Genomic DNA, 25,525 nt, shown 5'->3' on the forward strand with positions numbered 1-25,525 from the left:
ATCCATGATGTTTCTAGCAGTGTTTTTAACTATTTTATCATGATTACTCTTACATATATTGCTCCATTATTATTATTATGCACACATTGATTTGTTCAGATCTTGGAGATATCATTCCTCTTCAGGAGGTGGAAGAAAGAGCAGTTCAACCAAAGCTAGATGAAAGCAGGGGGACAACCTCCTGCCAAAGATGCTGCTAATTTAACATGTTGCAGCTGGCCTATATTGTGAGAAATGTGCAAAAGTAAAAGATAATGTCTTATTGGCAAATTTTCAATTTAAATGAATGTGGAAGGATGGATGGATACTAGTTTTATACAAAACAAGTACAGGACATTTTTAGAAGCATAAATCTTATCTTTGCATAGTCAGCCTTATAGCATCCTGAGTTAAAGTGGAAGTTACTCCTCACCTGACAGTAGTTCCTTGTAATATGTATACATGGCAAATTAATTGAGACAAATCTTTTTTTTTTTTTCAAAAATGGTTTTCGATCTCAGCAATATGATGACCTAAATATTATGTAACATTTTCTTATTTGCTTTTAATGCTTATTTACATCCCAGTATGTTTTGGGATTCGGCATGCTTCTCAAAGAATATTAATTGATAAATAGGAGTTTTGTATTAGCTAAACTTTCTCACCTGGCATCAATCCCATGCATGTTTGTGAGAAAGATGGGTGAAAATTATGTTGCTTATACCAAAGGTAATAGCTGGCTGGATTAATTCGTTCATTATTTCAAATAAGATACACATTAGCCCCTTTTCCTATCTTCTCTCATAAATTATCTAGGTGATTTAAGGCAAGCTATTGAATCTTATTCTTGGCTTCTAGCTGTAGTCTACACATCTAGTCTTCAAGATTGTGAGGTTGTTGTTAGTATATACTTGAAGCTGTTTTAACACCAGGATGCATAACCTAAATGCTTTATGCCCAGTATTAACTTTTTTGGGAAAGGAGCACCTAATCCAATTTGGGAAATGTGAGGAATTCAGAGGAGAAGGAATCTGTTCTGCCAGAGCTGTTTTTAGCTGGTGATCAAGTGCACATCACTGGATATACAATTCAGAGCATCAAACTGTTCTTCCGAAACCAGGCAAAAAATTAATGTTTTATTTAGAAATATAACTCATATATTAATATTGAACTTTGAATATGATAGTAAATATTATTGTTTCTTTACATTTCAGCAAATGTGTAGCACTGAGGCTTTAAGACCTGAAGCTAAAAGATATTTAGAGAAATCAATAAAAATGGGGGAAAGAAATGGGCTTCACCTTCCTACAGAAGTCCAGAATGTAAGTGTAACGTAATTCAGTGCTTTTAAAAAAGAGAAAAACCATATTTGTCCAAAAGTATAATGTGTATATTCAGTTTAAGTTTAATCAGTCTTACAAATACACACTGAAATCCTATACAAAGTATCCTTGCTTTCTTTCTTACTCTAAGATTGCAATCTGTGTGGAATAAAAGTGTTAAACACTATTTCAAATGAGGTAATTTTATACTCTAACTATACTTCCAGTCTTCTGTTTTATATTCTTTTGAATTTAACCCTTCTAAACTGTACGTATCTCATAAAAGACTTACCTAGAAGGTATGGTAAGAATATTTTGCCAGGAATATTCTTACCATACCTTTTGGCTTGATATTTGCATATCTGATTGGGTGTGTGCGTGATTATTAAATGTGCATATTTGTTTCATATTTCCTTAGTTTATTTGAACAATGTATGCAATACTAGCAATAATTTCCTTTGAGTATAACCAACAGCAGAAATTAACTTAAGAGTCAACGGTGTAGATTTAAAGAATAGTTATACAGTATTCATTAAGTTAAAACTAATTAACTGACTCCCTAAGCAAGATTCATGACTAATTGCGGATTTGAAATTGGGTTTCCCAGTTCTATAGTGTTAAACAAGGCACTACATTTTTTTCATTAACTAATTGCTCCCTTACATTATTGACAGCTTTCTACTTCTGTAATACATAGTCAAGATAACATACCAAAATAGCAACTATGTGACATGTGAAAATGCCAGTAGACATTGGGTGATATTAAGGTCTGTTTATCCACTCATGGAGTGGCATTCATCAATTAGCAAGTCTCTCTTCTTTTGCAGAACTCTTCCAAAATTGGAACCAGGGTAGTGGGCTTCATAGCAGATTTTTATAGGCATACTGGGAATCTGTAGAAGTATGAGACTTCTTTCCACTATTTCTAAGCTCTGCAGAATCTCTACCCCATACTCTGAAGCTAGCTAAAACAGCAGGAACCTCAAGGAGGCAACACTGATAGATAAATTGCTTTATTGCAGAGAAGATATATATATCTCCATAAGATCCATCTATTGCAGAGCATAGGTATCAAGCCTTGTATGTAGGTGAGCCCTCAGGATATAAATCCTAGCCTTTTCCTTTTGGCCACTCTTTTTCCAGCATTTGCATTTTTCCCATGTTTGCATAATAGTTCTGTCTAGGCTGAGAATCATTTTTCAGCCTCTCCAACTTCTGCCCTTATGAGATGGGAAAATCTGTTGGATGACCAGGAGTTTGCTTCTTGCTTGAGACTGGATGTAACCTATTACCTTAAATATGAAAGTACAGATAAATTAGGAAATACTTAATTTAAATGTGTTTCTTTTAGTTGAAGGCATACTATATTGATCTATGTCAAATTATGCACTTAAAATATATAAGAGGAAATAAATTAAAATGTATATAAGGAAATATATTAAAAAGAGTACTAGGAATTTTTCTTTTCATATCAAAGCTTATCATACTTCTTTATCTGTCTTACCCAGTTATGGTGCCACAGTTCAGAAAAGTGCTTCAAAGATAGTACTTTCCTTGAGTCATGAAAGGTGCATATTCTTGTTCCCTATACACTGTGTGCCAAAGATGGGAACAGAATCATAGGAATGAATAGAGCTGGGTGGTGCCCTTGAAAACAAAACAGCGGAAGGAGGTTCTTCACAAAGCATGTTAGTGTAATAAGGAAAGCACCTATCTTTGAAATGTTAATGCAGCTATGTCCTATAGGAGGCTCATGGCAGCTGCTTCATAGACTGTTCTGTGTTCATGCAGAAGATTAGGACACTTTGAGAAGCACTTGTTTGGAATGCTCTGCACAGCTCCAGTCATGAACAATGAAATTATGTAATGTTTTGCTTTTTGTATATGAATTGAAATTAAGGAAATCAAGACAATCAAACAGAAGCTGAGTGAATTATGCATAGACTTCAGCAAAAATCTCAATGAAGACAACACATTTCTGATATTTTCTCAAAATGAACTTTGTGAGTATATCCATTTGCTGTTTATGAGGTATATCTCTATTATATCCCTTACATTATTGACAGCTTTCTACTTCTGTAATACATATTCAAGATAATTTACCAAACCAGTAACTATATGACATGTGAAAATGCCAGTAGACATTGGGTGATATTAAGGTCTGTTCATCTACTCATGGAATGGCATCCATCAATTAGCAAGTCTCTCTTCTTTTGCAGAACTCTTCCAAAACTGTTCTGGAACCAGGGGAGTGAGGTTCATAGCAGATTTTATAGGCATACTGGGAATCTGTAGAAGTGTGAGACTTCTTTCCAATATTTCTAAGCTATAGAAATATACAAGTTTACTGTTATAGTAAACACTGTAATACCAGAAGGTTTTAATGATATATTGAACATTGTTTCATATGCTGATTGGCCTTAATCACTTTGGTGTGATTTTCCCTTCATTTGTGTTAACCTTTCATTTTTCCAAAACTGTATTTTTCTTCCATGGGTCCTGGCTACTTGTTCCTGTGTTCTCAACAATGTTTTCCCCTGATTTAAACATTTTTATTATTTAAATACAGAAAATAAATGCCTGTTTAAATTTCTATTATTATCACAACAGTGATTATATGTATACTTAAATCTTTGCTCTTCTTAAATAATAGGCTAAGTATGATTTCTTAGTATGAAACATGATTACTTAGTATGAAATACGAAGTATGAAATATGGGCAGTTAACTGATAAAATGATTGTTTAGTTATTTGAATGTATAGGCAGTTAACATATATTTCAGAGATAAAATTCCTTAAATGCCTTTTGACAGTAGAAAAAAACTTGGCCACTAAGCATTCAGAATGGTTTTTGATGATTGTTAAGAGACATGTCTGGAAAAAAAAATCCTTATATTTAATCCTGTAATGAAATGTGTTCTCAGATGCCCTGCCTGATGATTTTATCAGTAGTTTAGAGAAGATTGAAGCAGACAGGTACAAAGTTACCTTAAAATATCCCCACTATTTTCCTGTTATGAAGAAGTGCAGTGTTCCAGATACCAGACGGCAGATGGAAGCTTCCTTTAACAGCAGGTGCAGAGAGGTATGACAAATTTGTCCCATTCATAATAGAGCAAGAGAAAATATAGGGACTGTGCTAACAAAGCTAGATATGTGAAGGGCTATGGCTAAATTCAGAAACATATGCTTTGTAAGTAGAGCATTCCAGATTCATGTCCTGGCATCTCCATTTCAAAGGCACTCTCAGAGATAGTGGAGCAGGAAAAATAATTCAAATATCATATATTATTATATAAAAGAAAATATAATTATTTTATATAAAATAATATATAAGCACTCCTCCGCCCTAATTGCATCCACAGATTGCCACCCTGCAGCCCTGTTTGGGGTGATACTGTGATGGAATGGAATTATGAAGGCCAAGCTCAGGGAGATAAACATTTTCTTAGCTCACCAGAACCGCGTGGGAGGAACAAGAGGATGAGACTGGCACCTCCCTGAGGAATTCACACTGTTGTGGCTGGAGGACTTTGGGAACTGGGGATTGAGTCTGGGAAGATTGATGTCAGGCCTAGCCCAAGGAACTCCAAGAGACAATGCCAATTCAGTCCAGCTATGTTTATTAGCTATAACCTCTAGCAAGAATCTTCCCAGACTCAATCCCCAGTTCCCAAAGTCCTCCAGCCACAACAGTGTGAATTCCTCAGGGAGGTGCCAGTCTCATCCTCTTGTTCCTCCCACGCGGTTCTGGTGAGCTAAGAAAATGTTTATCTCCCTGAGCTTGGCCTTCATAATTCCATTCCATCACAGATACAGGCCCTTTTGGGTACATGGGGCCCGTACAATCTTCTGCAGGGCTGTGCAGAGGAATTTGCTCAGCATCTGTCACATAAAATCACTTGAATTCATTTGCAGTTGGATGCTGGCTTTGCTGCAGGTCTGTGGTAGATGCCTAGGGTAGAGTCTTGCCCAGTTATCTGGGAACAGTTTGAACCTGTTGGACCCAAGGAAGTGGACAGGATCCTTAGGATTGCGAGTTCAGCCACCTGTTCTCTAGATCCATGCCCCTCTTGGCTTGTGAAAGCAGCCCAGGGGGTATCATGTGGATGGGTTCTGGTGATGGTGAATTCTTCTTGGAGTGAGGGGGTTGTCTCTGTGTTTCTTAAGGAAGTTTTGGTTCATCCCCTCCTCAAGAAACCATCACTGGACCCCAAGATGCTGGACAATTTTTATCCAGTATCCAACCTCCAATTTTTAGGAATCAGATTATCTGGATCCTTTTCAATCAGGGTTCAGACCTGGGTATGGTACAGAAACGGCATTGGTCACATTTTTGGATGATCTCCGGCATGGGCAGGATGGTGATTGTGTGTCCATCCTTGTCTTACTTGACCTCTCGGCATGGCAACCATAGCATCCTTCTGGACCGAGTCAGAGAATTGGGGGTGGGCGGCACAGTATTGTGCTGGTTCACCTCCTTCCTCCAGGGTCGGTTCCATTTGGTAATGATTGGAGAGGAGAGATCCTGCCCCCGCCCCCTGCTATGCGGGGTGCCACAAGGGTCGGTGCTCTCACCTCTCCTGTTTAATATCTACATGAGACTGCTGGGTGAGCTCATCCATTGCCATGGGGTAGGGTATCATCAGTATGCTGATGATAGTCAATTGTACATCTCCATCCCTGGCGACTTAAGCGATGCTGTGGATGTCCTATCTTGGTGTCTGGAGGCTGTAAGGATCTGGATGGAGAACAACAGGCTTCAATTGAATCCTGGCAAGACTGAGCAGTTTTGGGTTTTGAGCCTCTCTGCTTCTAGGACTTTATCTTTAGTACTGGGTGGGGTCACACTGCCCTAAACAGACCCCCCACTGCCCCCACAATCTGGGAGTCCTCCTGGACTCATGACTCCTGCTCAAAGAGCAGGTGGCAGTCATGGCTAGGAGGGCCTTTGCACAACTTCGTATTGTGTGCCAGTTGCACCCATTCCTAGATCAGAAAGACCTACTCAGGGTCACTTATGCCCTGGTCACCTCCCGGTTAGACTACTGCAATGTGCTCTACATGGGGCTGCCCTTGAAGAGTATCTGGAAACTTCAGCTGGTGCAAAATGCAGCAGCGCAAGCAGTTATGTGCATTTCTGGTAGAACACACATTACACCTCTGCTTCACAAGCTGCATTGGTTACCAGTTTGTTTCCAGGTCCAATTCAAGGTGCTGGTGTTGACCTTTAAAGCGCTTCATGGCATGGGGCCAGGCTGTCTGAGGGACCACCTCTTCCCCATTTCATCTGCCCATCTACCAGATCTGGCAGAGAGGGCATGTTACGGATTCTGTTGCCTAGGGAGCTACATTTGGCGGGCCCTAGGTGGTGGGCCTTTTCTGCTGTGGCACCTGTGCTGTGGAATCTTCTCCCTCCTGAGGTGAGGTTGGCCTTGTCATTGTTGACCTTCAGGAGGTCCCTTAAGACTTGGTTATGCCAGCAGGCCTGAGGACCTCAAGGGACGGGGGAATTAGTGAGGTGGCTCCCTTATTTTTAACATCCTTTTACTATCTGTTCTATTTTGATTTTTATATTTTTAATGTATTTATTGACTGTTTTTAACTTTGTTGTACGCCACCCAGAGTTGCCTGTGGTGAGATGGGTGGCTATATAAATTCCTAACTATCATCCATCATCTTCCTAACTATAATAAATAGCATCATCATATATAATTACACGTTCAAATAGGAGTATAAAGATGAAACAAATTAGGAGAATACAACTGATTAGGCCTAAATTTTATTTAATTGTAAGGTTTTAATTTTGTGGTCTCTGAGAGAAAATTTTAGGAAACTTACGATTTCTTGGATTGGCCATTCCAAGGTTGTGGAGAAACTCCAATATCAGAGAGTGAGATTTAGTATCAAATCAAATTCTTCCTGATTTCTTACCAGCTTCTGAACACGTATCTTAATGGTGCTTGAAACTGTGGAGTCCTTGGGGTTCTCTGAGCTTGGTTCTTTTCTTGCAAACGTTTCATTACCTGGGTAGGTGACATCTTCAGTGCTAAAATGGGATGAGGTTTGCTCTCTATTTATCTGCTGTGGCCTGCTTTGCCAGTGCTGGTGGGAGTGGGGGTTTTGTGTTGCTCCTCTGGTAGTTCGTTGATTAGCATATGTTGACTGCTTGATTGTGTGCCTGGTGGTGACCTTTGCTTATCTGGGTGATGATTGCTGGAGATGATTGCTGGTGATTGAATGCCGGTGAGGAGATCTTCTGGTCTTTTGTCTCTCTTGAATAGTATGTAGATGCTGTTTATCTCTATGTGTCTGTTAATTGCTGCCTTGTCTGAATACCAAGCTTCCAAGAATTCTCTTGCATATTTGGATTTGGCTTGGTCTAAAATGCTGACAGTTTCCCAGTTAAAACTGTGGTTGAGTCTGTCCATGTGTTGTGCAATTAAGGAATTTTCATCATGTCTTCTGACTGCTAGTTGGTGCTCATGGATGCATTCTGCTAGTCTTCTGCCTGTTTGTCCTACGTAGTGTTTGTTACAGTCCTTACACTGTATGTTGTAGATGACTCCTGTTTTTTCTTCTTGGGCTACTGGGTCTTTTGGTTTACTTAAGATATTTTGGAGTGATTTTGTTGGTTTGTGTGCTACAGAGATGCCATATGGTTGTAATAATCTGTTGGTGGTTTCTGAGATGTTTCTGATGTATGGCAGTGTGATCCTTTTCATGGCTTGTGTGGGTTGTGTTGTAGTAGGTTGAGCAGTCAGGCACTTTTTGATAAAATTACGTGGGTATCCATTTTGTTGGAAGATGTTGTATAGGTGATCTTTTTCCTTTTTCTGCTGTTCTGGGTTGCTGCAATGCCTTTGAGCTCGCTTGAATAATGATCTTACACAGCTCCTCTTGTGGGATGTCGGGTTGTTGCTTTGGTAGTGGAGTACTTGATTGGTCATCTCCAGCAATCATCACCCAGATAAGCAAAGGTCACCACCAGGCACACAATCAAGCAGTCAACATATGCTAATCAAGGAACTACCAGAGGAGCAACACAAAACCCCCACCTCCACAAGCACTGGCAAAGCAGGCCACAGCAGATAAATAGAGAGCAAACCTCATCCCATTTTAGCACTGAAGATGTTACCTACTCGGGTAATGAAACGTTTGCAAGAAAAGAACCAAGCTCAGAGAACCCCAAGGACTCCACAGTTCAACCCTGAGCTACACATATTTGCCTCCGGTGCTTGAAACTGTTATACTAGAAACCGCAAAAAAGGAAGGAAGAGAGGACCTGTGGATTTGAAGCCTCCCAAGCTTTGTGTTTCTCTGCTGGGTCAGTTACACCAGCACACTATTTTGATCAATGTCCTGGATGGGTCTACAAAAAATTCTTACCTTATCACCCATTATAAACAGTGGAAGATAAATGCTTCTTCACTTAAAAAAAGATAATGCAAGGAAGTTCTGCCTGTTTTCAATTCTGCTATGCCAGTCTGCCACAAGCACAACATAGAAAATATCAGCCATTCTGTAGTCTTCTCCAAGGCAAGCTTTTGGATTATTTTAAAACTATATCATATAGATGTCATACAATGAATAATAAAACAGCAATATAGTATGAAAGTATGAAAATACAATAGTGAATTTCAGCTATTTCCATCCTGTGCCAGAACAGTTAGCTTTTGTTAATTTAATTGCAAATATGAAAATACTTAAATTGACAGAAGTATTACAGACTGAGCCTTTGGGGCAGGATGACATAAAGCCCCTTTAGATAAAATACAAGTGTTCAAAATAGATGAATTCTAAAGTTATGTGAATTCTCGGGTGTGAAAGGTACCAATATGTCTTACTCATGATTTGCACATTTTTTACTAATTAGTTCTGCCTGTAATTGAGTGATTTCATTTCCAGAAGCAAAGTTTCATAAACATCACTGCTGATATATTTAATTACATTTCTCATATAAGCAGTTATTTTATACTAGCCTTGACAATCTGATTCCTCCTAGATAAGTTGGGACTAAAATTCTCAGAAGGCTGAATGTAACTGAATATAAATCCAAGGAATTAATTACAGGCTGAGGAATGAATGAGTAAAACAGATGGATAGGTTTGCTTGGAAAAGAGATGTCATTAGAGCAGTTATGTCACAAGAAAATTATGTTATTAATTGTCATGTTTTACATTTTTAATGTGATATGTTGACAATTCTTAAAATTCCAGGACATCATAACATTACCAGGAACTGAATAACATAATCAGCCTAATATAAATGACAAGCAAGACTAATTGATACCCATTTCATAGTGAATCTATTTGATTCATTTCTGTGATGGTATGTGGGAAAGTCCTTGGGAGACTGGCCAAGAGATGGCCAAGAGACTGTTCCAAGGGAATGGTCAGATAAGAGACAACATAGCCTGCAACTGGATAGTGGGCAGGGCAAGAAGCTCAGAGGGGACCCTCCCTAGTTTCTTGGGATGTAAAGAAGATGGGGGAGAGATGTAGTTTTTGCAAGAGACTTGAAAAAGTGATGTCTGCCTTGCAAGGTAAACCAGATAGGAATCACAACCAGATAAGCTAATTTTACTTTATTGTAAAGCTACATTGACAGAATCTTGCAAGTCTGAAAGTACATCTCTCTCCCCATCTCCTTTACATCCCAAGAAACTAGGGAGGGTCCCTTCTCAGCCTCTTGCCCCACCCACTATCGAGTTGTGGGCTATGCTGTCTCTTATTTGACCGTTCTCTTGGCCCAGTCTCCCAAGGTCTTTCACACATACCTCACAATTTCCTCTCTCTCCAGAAAACTTATTTACTATCAAATGCTAAAGTGGAACCTGTATTTTCTGTATATGTAATTACTATTTCCAAAATAATACATATAAGTGAATGAGTTGCTTTGTATTAAGTTAAGCCAGCTTGTTCAGTATTATCCTGTTACACTTGAGTCTTTTTACTAGAGATTCCAGAATTGGAACTGAAACTTTTGGCATACAGTCCAGACACTCTACTATTGATCTGATGATCCTCTCTAACTAGTACAAATATACATTATAAATTCTTTGTCACAAAATATAAGGGAACTTTAAACTTTTTAAAAACATGTTGCTATTTCAGAAGAGAATTAAGCTTAGTTGTATTCAAAGTCTGAATAGTTATTGCAGTTTTCAACTACATAATATAGTTTGTAACATACTTTGATTTATGTTTTTTATATTGTATTTAATGGCTAAAAACAACTTTATTTTCCTAGGAAAATGCTGACATTCTTCAACAGCTTCTTCCTTTGAGGGCAAAACTAGCAGAGCTTCTGGGATATAGAACACATGCCGATTTTGTTCTTGAAATGAACACTGCAAAGATAACAGATAATGTTACAACATTCTTAGGTCAGTTTTTTATTTAAACATGTAAAATATTATGCAGAGTAATTTAAGTCATAGTAAAATATTTACGGTGAAAATGAGCTAGAGCATTTTTCCAGGGACAGATGAATCTAAAGTATTTTTAATTTTTAAAAAATTAGTAATAATTGTGTGTTCATATAGAGATTACAAAATAATAATTATGATAATAATGTATGAAGTTTAAGAAGAATGATTCAGAATCTGTCTGACTCATTACTTCTAATTGCCTAATCTAATCTAAACTGTCAGAACATGAAGTTAATATTTCTGAATCTTAGAGATTATAAAACTTTCCAGTTTTATATCATTTAGATTGTGGAATTCGATTAACACAGTTCTAAAATAGATAATTTGAATATAATAACATCTTATCAAGGTCACATACAGTGGGGCAAAAAAGTATTTAGTCAGCCACCAATTGTGCAAGTTCTCCCACTTAAAAAGATGAGAGAGGCCTGTAATTTTCCTCATAGGTATACCTCAACTATGAGAGACAAAATGGGGGAAAAAATCCAGAAAATCACATTGTCTGATTTTTAAAGAATTTATTTGCAAATCATGGTGGAAAATAAGTATTTGGTCAATATCAAAAGTTCATCTCAATACTTTGTTATATATCCTTTGTTGGCAATGACAGAGGTCAAACGTTTTCTGTAAGTCTTCACAAGGTTTTCACACACTGTTGCTGGTATTTTGGCCCATTCCTCCATGCAGATCTCCTCTAGAGCAGTGATGTTTTGGGGCTGTTGCTGGGCAACACGGACTTTCAACTCCCTCCAAAGGTTTTCCATGGGGTTGAGATCTGGAGACTGGCTAGGCCACTCCAGGACCTTGAAATGCTTCTTACGAAGCCACTCCTTCGTTGCCTGGGCGGTGTGTTTGGGATCATTGTTATGCTGAAAGACCCAGCCACGTTTCATCTTCAATGCCCTTGCTGATGGAAGGAGGTGTTCACTCAAAATCTCACGATACATGGCCCCATTCATTCTTTCCTTTACACGGATCAGTCGTCCTGGTCCCTTTGCAGAAAAACAGCCCCAAAGCATGATGTTTCCACCCCCATGCTTCACAGTAGGTATGGTGTTCTTTGGATGCAACTCAGCATTCTCTCTCCTCCAAACACAACGAGTTGAATTTAGACCAAAACGTTCTACTTTGGTTTCATCTGACCATATGACATTCTCCCAATCCTCTTCTGGATCATCCAAATGCTCTCTAGCAAACTTCAGACGGGCCCGGACATGTACTGGCTTAAGCAGGGGGACACGTCTGGCACTGCAGGATTTGAGTCCCTGGCGGCATAGTGTGTTACTGATGGTAGCCTTTGTTACTTTGGTCCCAGCTCTCTGCAGGTCATTCACTAGGTCCCCCCGTGTGGTTCTGGGATTTTTGCTCACTGTTCTTGTGATCATTTTGACCCCACAGGGTGAGATCTTGCATGGAGCCCCAGATCGAGGGAGATTATCAGTGGTCTTGTATGTCTTCCATTTTCTAATTATTGCTCCCACAGTTGATTTCTTCACACCAAGCTGCTTGCCTATTGCAGATTTAGTCTTCCCAGCCTGGTGCAGGTCTACAATTTTGTTTCTGGTGTCCTTCGACAGCTCTCTGGTCTTGGCCATAGTGGAGTTTGGAGTGTGACTGTTTGAGGTTGTGGACAGGTGTCTTTTATACTGATAACAAGGTGCCATTACTACAGGTAACGAGTGGAGGACAGAGGAGCCTCTTAAAGAAGTAGTTACAGGTCTGTGAGAGCCAGACATCTTGCTTGTTTGTAGGTGACCAAATACTTATTTTCCACCATGATTTGCAAATAAATTCTTTAAAAATCAGACAATGTGATTTTCTGGATTTTTTTCCCCCATTTTGTCTCTCATAGTTGAGGTATACCTATAATGAAAATTACAGGCCTCTCTCATCTTTTTAAGTGGGAGAACTTGCACAATTGGTGGCTGACTAAATACTTTTTTGCCCCACTGTAATTTCAATTGGTCCGGTCCAATTAATCTGCTGTAATATTTGGACCAGAGCGAATTATTTTGCACGAAACTACACTATTGTTTTCAGTGAAATTGCTTCTGTAATACCTCCAATATTAACCTTTAATTATGGAAGAATTAGTCAAACATTAAAACACTTACTGCTTTTATCAATCAGTATCACTCACACAGAAGGCCTGATACTAAGCCATAACTTAATCTATTTGTTTTGGGATTAGTATGATATACAGACCAAATCAGAAAACACAGTTTCACAATCTGACCTTAGGGCCTTTCTCTGCTTACATCTTAACTGCAGCACAAACTTCTGGAAAATTCGGTCCTCTGTTGCAATTCCACACTGTTGTTTTCATCTCATCTCCAAGTCCACGAATGTGGCAGACTCAATTTGACCTTAGCTGTGTCAGTATTAAGATAATGTTTTCCCTCTTTTTCCAACACTCTCATAAGGCAGCCCCAAAGTGGATAAAATCTATGAGGCTTTATAACTCTTTACCTTAGTGGTAAGTTAGGTGACTGTAGTGACTAATCATAGAGACAACTGAGGCAGGAAAGGGATCAGCAATGGGGCATAGCAGATTTCATGCCAGTATAGTTTTCTGCTGACTCAGGGATACCACTTAAAGACAGCAGTAGGGAAAAGCTATTAGTGCTGTGTATACATTAGTGTACATTAGATCATTTTAACAAATACTTGTTTTTGGTTTTGTTTCTGTAACGGCACACTGGGTTATTTCCAGGATTTTTCACATTGGCAAGAGCACTTCCTAAGGAAAAGTCCATTCAGGTGTTCAGGATACTCTGATTGGAAGACACAGGTGACGTTGGCTGATTTCCCTTCCTTCCTCTGAGTTATCTCTTCTGCTGTCTTGAAGGTCTTCCCCATCTTCCAGAACAGTGGAAGACATTGGAACTCATCTCCTCTATTCTGTTGTTAAAAATGTGCAGTTGGATGAGGAGCTTTCTGAAAAAAGAAAGAAATCTTCTATCTGTGAGAATCAAACACTGAACCAAGTCTACAGCTATGAATGGAATGTTTTACATTACTGTGGAGTTTTATTTTAATAAAACATAAGAACTTTGATAGATCATGCTAAAAGTGTATGTGGTTTAACATCCCATAACTAAGACATGAGAATAGTAATTCTTAGTTTTGAATGTAATCTGAAATGGAATGTAACCAGCACTCAAAGTAATTGTTTAATTTCTGTTTTGCAGATGATCTCAGTAATAAGCTGAAATTTTTGGGTAAAGAAGAGAGAGCATTTATTTTAAATCTGAAGAAAAAGGAGTGTGAAGAAATGGGTGTTGAATATGATGGAAAGATTAATGCATGGGATCTACATTATTACATGAATCAGACAGAAGAGCTCAAATATTCTGTAGACCAAGACAAGCTGAAGGAGTATTTTCCTGTTGAAGCAGTCACAGAAGGCTTGCTGAAAATTTACCAGCAGCTGTTGGGACTTGTATTTGAACAAGTGGAAGATGCTCACGTTTGGCATGAGAGTGTTACTCTTTACACAGTAAAGGACAGTTCAACAGGAGAAATTCTGGGGCAGTTCTATTTGGACCTATACCCAAGGTAATGCCATTATTAAAAATTACATTTATATCCTCCCCTTTATCTTGTAGCAGACATGATTCAACTCTATGATTGTTTTCCCATAATAGCCTTGTAGAGTTAGACTGAAAGATCGGGACTGATGCAAAGTCATCCAATGAAAATCAGTGAAGATTTGAACCAAGGTTTTTATAAGCCAACATTCCACAACTGTGTTTTTCTCATCTTTCCAGCAATATGTCTGTGGGTGATAATAGTCTTCTGAAGAGCACCTAGTAATGGTACAGCTTTAAGTATTACATCACACTGCTTCTGTTGATTATGATAAGTAATGTAAGTTTTAATACTGTCAGGCATTTGACAGCTGCCTGACTGGTGATTACATAGACCACAGAATACCCCCTTATCTTCACCACCATTTACACATCTTATAATTTCTCCAGCAACTTCCCCATCATTTGGAAACATTCTACCAAGCTACACAAATTCATCTATTTATTTTCCCAATATTGATATTGAAATATATTTACAGACATTCGCTCTATTTTCTTTGATACATTAATCTTCAGATCCATATTCCTTGCTGCATCATACAGACTTACCTTTGCTTCAAACCATTCACTGAGCATTCCATTTATTCTCACACTTTCTTTATTTCCATCATATGCCATTCTTATTGCATTACGCAGCCAACCTTTAACTCCATATTCATACAGGACATTCCATAATTCAAAGAGATTAACTTTATCATGTTTTCTCTAAATCAACAGGCATGCAGTGAATCTTCTTTCTCACTTTCATACATTTTTAGTGACCTGCTGAACAGCAAAACTCTGGTCTGCACATGCCCTGTTCAGCACAAAATTGCATTGCACTTCTCAAATTTTGCTTGTCGTCTCTCATACCTTTTCAGTCAGAATTCTGCCACTTTCCCAGGCTGGTTTAAGCTAATCCCTCTATAGTTTTTGCAGTCACTCTTGTTACCTTTCCTTTTGTATAAGGGAACATAGATTACAGACTTCAAACACAACTCTAAATACAAGCATTCTATAACATTTCTCAGGTTACACTATCATCACCTGCAGTCTTAGCTTTTTCAGCATTCTCACAGCATTTCTTTCCTTTTCATCATTTTTTTTCTTAGATACTAATTTTTATGGCATTTTAATTCTAGTCTTCAATTCATTACTCCCATAGAAATCTCTAAAATATGTTTTGCAGCGTTCACTTACTTAGTTTCATCCCAAATCATTTCATTGCTTTTATTTTGAATTCTTTTCAGTCAGCTAGAGGCTCCAGATTTAACCTTTTTAATTCACTTCTAAAATTGAATAAAAATCCCTCTGTATTTCCTCTAGGTCTGTTAAATGAACTGTTCCTTGCTCTCTTTGACTACATTCTGTGCAGCATATATATTTTATTGTATTTCTTTTTCTCATCCTCATTTTTGCAGTAATAATTCTCTTACCTGCATATTCTCATCCACAACCTCTTCATCATTCCACCAAGCATACCTTTTCTACTTCCAGTTAGTGTAAGCCCATAATTTATGTGATAGTATGCACTAGAATTCATTGCTATTTGTCTGTCTCTCTTAATGTTCACTTTCCATTCATTCTGTTGGAAGACTAATCTGTATTCTAATCCTTTTCCACTATCAGTCTTGCAAAGTAATCCACACTCAGATGAACTAATCCTACTTTATTGTAAGGTACATTAACAGAATCTTGCAAGACCAAAATTATTTCTCCCCTCCTCTCTTTTTAGTCTCTGGAAAACTAGGGAGGATCCCTTCTGAAATGCTTCCCAAGCTTTTCCGCCACCTGTGGACTGAGCTGCCTCTTATTGGACTGCTGCCTAGGCTGCAGATCTTCCTCCTGTCTCCCAATGTCATTCCCACATATCATTACAACCACATAGGACTTCACCTTTTTCTTCCTTCAGTCATCCTAATTTCACCTTTTTCTTTCATCTTTTTTACTTTTCTTCCATGTCCATTTTCTCTCAAAACTTCTCCTGACACCCCCCCAAAATGATCTGCCCCATATTCAAAATCTCTCATCTTCCTTGTATCCTTCACTAATTCTCTCAGTCTTTCATCATGAACAATCAAATCAAACATGCTTTTAGATTTATATCCATTTCTTTGCAATATAGATGAATGAATAGACTTATGCTTAAACCACATTTTCAAAAGAAAAGCTTTTTCTAAGCAGAAGCTCACCAAACTGTTCTTATTAATTCTTGTACAGTATCTCAAAATGGCCAGTCACTTTTTATGTACTCTTTCATATTGTTTCAACTCACATTTTCATGTTGCCTAATGGAGTATCTTTTTTCTTTTGGATTATATTCATTCAGAATGTTGCACAATTTTTCCCAACACCCATTCCTGATTCTTTCATTATTGCCATTCACTGGAGTGTAACATTGAACTATCACTAACCTATGATAAAATATGGGCTCGGTAACACTACTGTTAGATTAGATGGACTCACAGTTGGCTGAATGATTGCACCCAAAGAGTGCTCATTAATGATTCCACTTCAGCTTGCAGGAAAGCATCAAGTGGAATGTCAGAGGTCTACTCTGTTCTCTGTGCTATTCAATATTTTTATTAATGACTTAGGTGAGGGAATGGTAAGCTGTGTTGAGAGAAATGCTTACCAAGGTTGCAGATGGCACAAAGTTGGGAGGGGTGGCTAATATGTTCAAGGGGAGAAAGAAAGATTCAAAAAGACTAGAAAGGCTTGACTAATGGGCTGAAATAAAAAAGAAGGAAATCAACAGGGAGAAATGCAAAGTTCTGCATATGAGTAGGAAAATGAAAGGCACAAATAAAGAATGGGGTTGATCTGGCTTGGTAATACATCTAAAAAAGATCTGGGTGTCCTTATTGGTTACAAGTTAAACATGAGCCAGCAGCATGATGGAACTGCTAAAAAAAGAATGCTGTTTTGGGGTTCAGCTAAGAAGTGCATAAAGTCCAGATCACAGGAAATAACTGTTTTGCTCTATCCTATCCTAGTTAGACCTCACTTGGAATATGTCCAGTTCTGGGTACCATAGTTCAGGAAGACAGGGACAAATTTTGATAAGTTCAAGGGGGGCTACCAACATGATGAGGGGGCTTGAAACCAAGCCCTGTGAGGAACAGCTGAAGAATCTCATTATGTTTAATCTACAGAAGAGACAACTGAAGTGACATTTCTCTGTTTTCCCAAGGGCAGAATCAGAACTAGCAAGTTAAATTACAGGCTAGACATCAGGACTTCTAGACTATACAAGCTATTAGCCAGTGGAGCAGGCCACCCATGAAGTGGTGAGTTCCCTTGACGTTGTTCAAACAGAGGCTGGATGGTCATCTGTCAGAGATGCTCTAATGGGTCCTGCACTGAGCAGGAGCCTCGATTAGATGATTTTTAAGGTTCCTTCCAACTCTGTGATCATATATGCACATAACAGTTTAGATGGCAGAATTCATACTTTCTGTCAGACATACAGTTTAGTTTAAATCTATATCTGCGTCTCTATGCATGTATTCATTCTCTCCACAAGACCAGATACCCATCATTTAGATCTACAGGTAGTCCCCAGTTTAAGAACGAGTTCCGTTCCCAAGGTCTGTCCTTAAGTCAAATTTGTATGTAAGCTGGAACAGTATTGTATAATACTGTATAAGTAGTATTGTGTAATGAACTTGAACCATTGTGTATTTAACTCGAATTTTGCTACAGTAGGCTTTGTTCTTAACTATGGGTCGTACGTAACCCCAGGGTTCTTAACTCAGGGACTCCTGTATTATAGCCTTCCCTTTTCTCCTAGTTTCACAAACATACAACATACCTATTCTGCTTTCTTTGCTGATGAATACATGTTTCTTTGCTGATGAATACGGAGAGTGAAAAAGAAAAGATCAAGAGACTTAACTTGCCTTGAGTACAGTGCGTATATCTAAATTAAGACAATGCCAAATCATTTTATTTTTTTTCTGTCGAGTGCCATATTCCCGTGGGAATAATACTTTTTGTCTATTAAGGGCTGCATGTGCAAAATGTTTCAAATCCAAAATACTTCAAGCTTGAAAGACTCATTTCAAATTCAGAGTGCTGAGTTCAAAGTCTGAAATGGCTCTTGCAACCAGTCTAGATGGGTTCCCAATTTAAAAATATATATCCTTGAAATACTTTTGGTATGAGTGGAAATAAACACTTGTGGTAAGACGGAAACAACTCCTGGATTTTGCACAACCTTACTCTTGAGCCATTCATTTGCTCCCCCTGCCTCCTTCCCTCTGTCCCTTTCTCTTCCACAGTCCACCCCATTCTCTCTTCCTGTTGCTTGTTGAAGCTCTAAACTAACTGCATCTGAATTTTTGAGACTGCTACTTGCCCATCCCAATGTTTCAAGTTTATTTGCCATGCAGTAAAATTATATAAACATGTTTATTTGGAGTCAGTGGGACTTCCTCTGAATTAAATGTGCACTGGATTGCAGCATTCTGCAAAAGAACAAGGAAGATCTGATAGTATTATGTGTATCTATAAGGCATATATTAATAAGAAATCACTGATGTTAAATAGTACGCTTGTGCATACTTTGAAAACTATTGGAAATGCTTTGAACCTCACGCACTCTGCCATTTTTCTGGCTTCTGCATGAGCTGAAAAAAGATGCTGCTACTTTAAGAAGCTGCATCTTCTTTCACACTCATACAGTATAGAAGTCTGAAAAACAATAGGCTATTGTAATGAATAGGAATAGAGATGCATGTGAGATGCAAAGCACCTCTTTTGGGTCATATACATCCCTATCAAATATTCTTAAAGAAGAAGTATGGCTATCTTTCAGTTTAGAAGAAAAATATAAAATTATAATTTGGTCATTGGGAGCAAATTCCACAGGCTTCTGTGGTTCCACATCTCTTCTTTTCAGTCTTTCCCCTTCAGCTGTTTCATTTTTTACCCACCATATTTTAATATTATTTTCAAAGTAAATAATTATGAATAGCCCTAATTTCCATGCCATATTTTTAAAAAACTGCTTTAATTTTCTACTTTGCTAATTTAGACCACATGGCAATTTATGGTTAGAAAACCTAGGTGGTTGAGAAGGAAATCTGCAGTACTTTCTTTTTCTTTGTATGCTGATGACTTTGCCGTTGTTTAATGAAAGCTAGTGGGACAGTTCATGCCTGACCAGCTAGAAATCAAATTCACCCACATTTTTGAAAGGCATTTAACTCTTCCTTGAAAGAGATTTTAAAAAGAGATTATGTTTTCAGAGAGGGTAGACAGAAAGTGAAAGGATTCTGTAATTAAGCTCCAGAAAGAATGGTGTGGCATAATATAACTTTTCTGTGGATTCAACTTGGTTTAATGCAGTATTTTTCAAACTTGGCAACTTTCAGATGTGTGGACTTCAACTCCCAGAATTCCCTAGCCAGCATGCTGGCTGAGGAATTCTGGGAGTTGAAGTCCACACATCTTAAACTTGCAGAGGTTGAGAAACATTGGTTTAATGCAATTGTAATAGTCAAAAATATTGTAAGATGAAGTGGTACCGTTACTGTCCTTACTTTACTTCACAGTTCCACAGCTTGGTAGAAGGAAAAGCTAATGCTTCAGGCAACAGGATAACTCTTTTGTATAATTGCTATGACTTAATATAGCTTACAGTTGAACCATCTCACAGATGCATCCAGGTTTTTTTTCTCCCTTAAGAAGAGTTGTACTGAATGTTACAGTACAAAAACTGTTTAGCATTAAAAAAAAATTAAAGGATACAGTATATCTGACAATTATGATGATAGAACCCCAAAAGCAAGGTCATTATGGAACTTTAGACAAATGTATTATTCCCGACTATACCAGGAAAAGGATGAATCTTTTATTTATATATACATATATCAGTAAGAAGTGCCAAATGATTCACTTTTTTTCTTTGTGATGTTTTTCTAAAAGATGGTTTTGGTCTGTTTTATTTTATTACTCAGAGAAGGAAAGTATGGGCATGCTGCGTGCTTTGGCCTCCAGCCTGGCTGCCTTCTTTCTGATGGCAGCAGAATGATGTCAATAGCAGCTCTTGTAACCAATTTCACAAAACCAACCCTGGATCGCCCATCACTGCTGCAGCATAATGAGGTGAAAACTTACTTCCATGAGTTTGGGCATGTAATGCATCAGATATGTGCTCAGGTGAGTAGTTGCCTTATTCTGAAATTCTTCTAATATGGTTATGCGGCTTCTGTGCTTAAAGGGGGCAAGCAGTGAAGAATTGCATAGCAAATTTCTTCATTTGAAATATAAATAAAATAGGACCTATTTTAATCCCAATTTCATAAAAGTCAGTGTCAGATTTGCTGGTGACTTTAGCAAAGATACTGACTGAATGTACACATTGTGGGAGCTATAGTTTGCTTAACAATGTTTACTGAATCCATCCTTTGCTCATTTCTTACAAACTAAGCTGTAAACTTTGGTTCCTCAACTGTGATGGTTCCCAATGTGCTAAGCCACAAGCAAATGTAATAATTTATGAACCTAGGTACTGTTACTTGGGAGATTAAACCTGCTTACACACTTGCTTATTTAGCCATTCAGAGTCAAGTCCTGTTTGTACTTGTAGAGTCCAGTCTTGATCCTGATTCATTAATATTTTAGATATTAATTGGACCAGCTTGAATGTTGTCTTAAAACTCTGGTTTGACCTATGGGTAGGGCTTGTGAATTGACTCGCATAGCCAGTGTGTGTTGAACAGAATTGTCCAGTCAGGTCCCAGAAGATAAGTAGTGATTGAGCAATTTTGGTTCATGCATATGAGCCACAGTGTCTATCAGGTCAAGGGCACAACGTGTTTAGGGACATACTCCAAAAGTGGGTTGTCAGAAGTTTTAAAGGGTTAAATAGATGTCTTAAACACAATGTATGTCATCCATTTTGCTGCTTAAGTCCATTTAATACTCCAACCATTTACCCCAAATGGCTGACTTTATTGTCCCCACCCATTCTGGGGACTGCAAAAAGGATGTTGGTGGGCTCCATGGTAGCCCCTAAGCTACATATTTTGCGGCTGATATAAAATTTACTCATCTATTTTATTCATTCATTCATTTGAAGTGACTTCAGGTGAATTATGGAGGGTTAAAAAAAATTATAATAGAAAATAATATATCAGTAAAAATACACTGCACTGGAGGCAAGTAAGTCCCATGACACAATCTACAACAAGTTCGTGCAATACCCTGAGGGAAGAGCCAGGCTTCCTTAAAGGGTGGCAAGGTTGAGGCCATCTGTATCTCAGGGGGATGCTGTTCCATAGGGCAGGCATGGTATCAGCGAAGGCCTGGCTCTTGATTCCCATGAGATGACACTGTTTAATTGATGGGGCCTGGACAATGATGACCGATTGTAGAACAGGCAGAGACAATAGAATGCAGATGGTTCTGCAGATATCCAGGCTCTGTCTGTAAATTTGCTATATCGCTTTTTAGGAATCACCTGAATCATTCCTAAATATTGAAACTATGGTAAAGAATATTGAATGTTTATTTTTCAGGCTACACTACAATTTAAAATTTTATCATTTACATTTGCTCATATATATTTTTGTTATTTATCTTTGTTCTCATCTTTCATAGACTGATTTTGCTAGGTTTAGTGGAACTAATGTGGAAACAGATTTTGTAGAAGTACCTTCACAAATGTTTGAAAACTGGGTTTGGGAAAAAGAACCCCTACAACAAATGTCCAGACACTATAAAGATGGAAGTCGGGTCCCTGATGATCTTCTTGAGAAGCTGGTTGCTTCTAGGCTAGCCAACACAGGTATTTCCCTTATTTTTTAGTTAATTGGATTTTGATAAGTTTAAGAAAGAATTGTTGATGTAATTTGAGTCAAGCAAAACAATAAAGAATGTATTTGTAAGATTTATTTAAAATATTGCATAAAGATAAAAGGTATGGAAAGTATCCCCTTCCATAAGGGAAAAAAGATTGAAGCCCACTTGGAGAAAATACCAGCAAATTTGTGTGCAGTTTGTTTACCAGTATTTAAATGAGTTTATTTATGAAGGAAATCTAAGAAACCTGTATTGAATCATCCAAAGATTAAGTCTCCCTCAAGCTGAAGTCAACTTGGATATTTCCACGTTGTGTCCTTTTTAAAAATATGGAAGTAGTTTGCCATTGCTGAATTTTTTACTTCCCAGAATCTTGGATTCTCCTGGTGGTCTCCCATCCAAATACTAACCCAGTCCAGGCTAGCTTAGCTTTTTCAAGATCAGTCAAGGTTAGTTAACTACATGCTGTCATCTGCTGTGACTTGCGTTATACTGAGGTAGTAAAAGGGGTTAATGAGTACTGAGCTCAACATTGAATCCCAAAGAAATTTTTAACTTGGAATCATAGAAAGCTTCCTTATATTGCTAGGGTTAGTTTGAAACAGAACTTTGTTCCACCTACTTCAGAACGATCAAAGGTAACTGGTAACACCTCTCTGCGGCTACAAGCAGGATTCTCTGCTAACCTTGCCTTGAGATGCTAGATATTGAACCCAGACCAACTTTCATGGGTACAGCTATATAAACAAAGCCTGCAGATACTCCTTTTGGTGTTCTTATTTAACTAGGTCTTCTGACTCTTCGTCAGATTGTTTTGAGCAAGGTTGATCAGTCTCTTCATACACAATCTTCTGCTGATCCTGCTGAAGAATATGCCAAATTCTGTGAAGAAATTTTGGGCGTACCTGCAACCCCTGGTATGAAAATTCAAAACCTTTATTTATCTTTTGTCAGTATTTTATCAAGAGAGGTGTGTTTATGGATAAATATATAATGGCATTCTTTTTTAAAAAGTAAGAAACAATGTTTATAAAATATTTTAGATTGTGAAAATTTTAGATCCAAAGTGCTTAAGGCATATTTGGATTCAGTTCAATGAGCTTCAAGCCACAGAGCACAGAGGGGAGTATATTTCTGTTTGGGCAGAGCAGATCCAAATTAATGTGGCTGACTCTCAGCAAATTAGTAGCAGAAGTACATGATGTTCTTGTCAATACCTGTACTGATTCTAGCCAGTCTGAAACATACCAAGTACTTCAGTAAAGTAATTAAATAAAACATCTTCAGATTGTTCTCTGTGATGTTTTGCATATTTTACACAAGCTGTACAGAATTATTATTTGTTTCTCTTAAGGTACAAATATGCCAGCTACCTTTGGTCATTTGGCAAGTGGATATGATGGCCAATATTATGGATACCTTTGGAGTGAAGTGTTCTCTATGGATATTTTTTACAGCTGCTTTAAATGTGAAGGGATAATGAATCCCAAGGTAAGGAATCTTGTTTTATAATTTGTTATCCTTTTTTTTTTTTCATCTGTTTCTACTAAGTATAGGAGGACAATAGAATAGCAGAAAGGAATTAACAAAACTTATTTTGTCCATCTTCAACATTGAATCTGGCTTGTTCAGTATAAAATAGCAGAAGCAAATCTTGGCATTTTTATTATATGTAAATGCTTTTGCCAGTAGGCTTACTTTTATAACAAATAATAAAATTTATGTTGAGACACTTTAATATTTGATTAAAATTTAAGATGCTTTACTATTGTTGTTGTTTTAATTGTGAGAGCTGCTCAGTCCCAATGAAGTAAATTGTTAAATATATATATATCGATAGTTCCTGTAAGGCCTTAGTAATACTAATAAAATGTCTTTATTAGTCTCTTAACTTCTTTTAAAACCCAGTATGTATAATACCAAATGGAAAATAACTGAAACAGGGCTGAAGACTTAAAATTTTAGATGAGCAGACAGTTGAGAAAGAGGAAATGTTGAAGGAAAATAATGGAGGAAAAAATAGAAGAATCATGAAAGATTTCTTGAAGAACAGGAAGGACTGGATCCTATTAATATATGAGGCAGTAAATGAATTCTAGTACTGCTAGAAAACAGATGGTGTCACGGAGAATTAGATCTAATTTTTGGTTTAGCTAAAAGATTGATACCAGAGGAAGTCGGGGCTTACAAATAGTATGCAGAGATAAACAAGGAGCATTAGTGTGCAATCATTTAAAAGAAAACCATAAGGCTTAAAAATAATTTAATGAATTATGAATGCTAGCAAACAGAAACAAAACAAGGAGTAACAAGGTCATATTTATGAGTAAAACTATACAGCTAGTTTTCAAAGAGCCTTAGTATCAATAATATATTGGAAAACCAGTAAAAGGGCTATTATAATATCACCACCTACTTCATGCCCAGCTGTCTTCATACAGCTTGAGTATGAATTTTTCCAATTACATGGAACCTTATCTCTATCGGCAATAGATGCCTCTAGGAATGTTCAGGACTGATGTGAAAATTCTCTGTAAAAATAGGCTATTCTGCAGAGGAAGGTAGATAATAGCAAAATACCATGTAAAAGCAACGCCCAAGGTTTGGGTGAATGGAAGAACACTTTCAGATATGTACATAGAATGTGGAATGATACTGGGAATGCAATGGAGGAAAAAAGATGATAATTATGGACAAATGTACTGTCAAGGAAAAAACAAAACTCCTTAGCTTCCCTGTGATGCCCCCCTTCATGAAAGACTGTCATAGAGTTATTGGGTACCAAAGCCCTGCTCTTGAATCCATGGGTTAGTATAGTTGCCTACAGTGAAGAAGCCTATATCTTAGCTACTGATGCTTCAACATAGGTAATCGTGCCAAAGTGTAGGTTTATGGAGTGGATTCAACCACATGCCCAGCATCAAGGACAGGGCCAGGTACATGTAATCTTGTAATGCTTCCTTCTTGCACATAACATGTTGGGGTTAAAATGTTCAATTGGCAAAGATGGATAAATCTACTCTGCCAACAGAAGATGATAATCTGCCTGTGGTGAAGCAAGGCCTGGTCCATGAAATTTTATACCACAATCAGTCTGTTTTTAAGGTGCCATAAATGGTTTTGGGTTTTTTTATTGCAACAATCCATGACTATGAAAACATGCTAAAGGAAAACAACCTTCTGAAAGGATTATAGAAACACAAAGCATACTCCCATAATTGTGTAATAGAGAACCCTGTGGAAGTAGAGGAAGGGATTGACTAACTGCCAGGTAAATTTTTGTAATAAATGGTCAGAAGAGATCTCTGCACGCTGTAAACTCTGCTAAGAGCAGTTACCATTATAAAGCTTGGCCACAAAATGAGACTGGTAAAATCATGTGTTCCTTTCAGGCAGCCCAATGTCCACTGATCT

At 37.7% G+C, this 25,525-nt stretch overlaps 1 protein-coding gene across 2 annotated transcripts in view; it reads left to right on the forward strand.

Moving 5' to 3' along the window:
- The window catches only part of NLN (neurolysin), a 45,462-nt gene that overhangs the window by 19,187 nt on the left and 750 nt on the right, over window positions 1–25,525 (forward strand). For both annotated transcript variants that reach the window (XM_007438337.4, XM_025173246.2), the window contains 9 exons: window positions 1,194–1,301; window positions 3,202–3,304; window positions 4,225–4,385; window positions 10,553–10,688; window positions 13,925–14,291; window positions 20,266–20,467; window positions 21,911–22,097; window positions 22,900–23,028; window positions 23,466–23,602. In XM_007438337.4, the coding sequence (XP_007438399.1) occupies window positions 1,194–1,301; window positions 3,202–3,304; window positions 4,225–4,385; window positions 10,553–10,688; window positions 13,925–14,291; window positions 20,266–20,467; window positions 21,911–22,097; window positions 22,900–23,028; window positions 23,466–23,602 (1,530 nt within the window). The remainder of the gene's footprint in view (window positions 1–1,193; window positions 1,302–3,201; window positions 3,305–4,224; window positions 4,386–10,552; window positions 10,689–13,924; window positions 14,292–20,265; window positions 20,468–21,910; window positions 22,098–22,899; window positions 23,029–23,465; window positions 23,603–25,525) is intronic.

The sequence above is a fragment of the Python bivittatus genome, unplaced genomic scaffold (genome assembly GCF_059951505.1).
Source record: "Python bivittatus isolate LINGU-HERP-01145 unplaced genomic scaffold, Pbiv_v1 ctg000850_np1212, whole genome shotgun sequence".
Lineage (NCBI taxonomy): Eukaryota > Metazoa > Chordata > Lepidosauria > Squamata > Pythonidae > Python > Python bivittatus.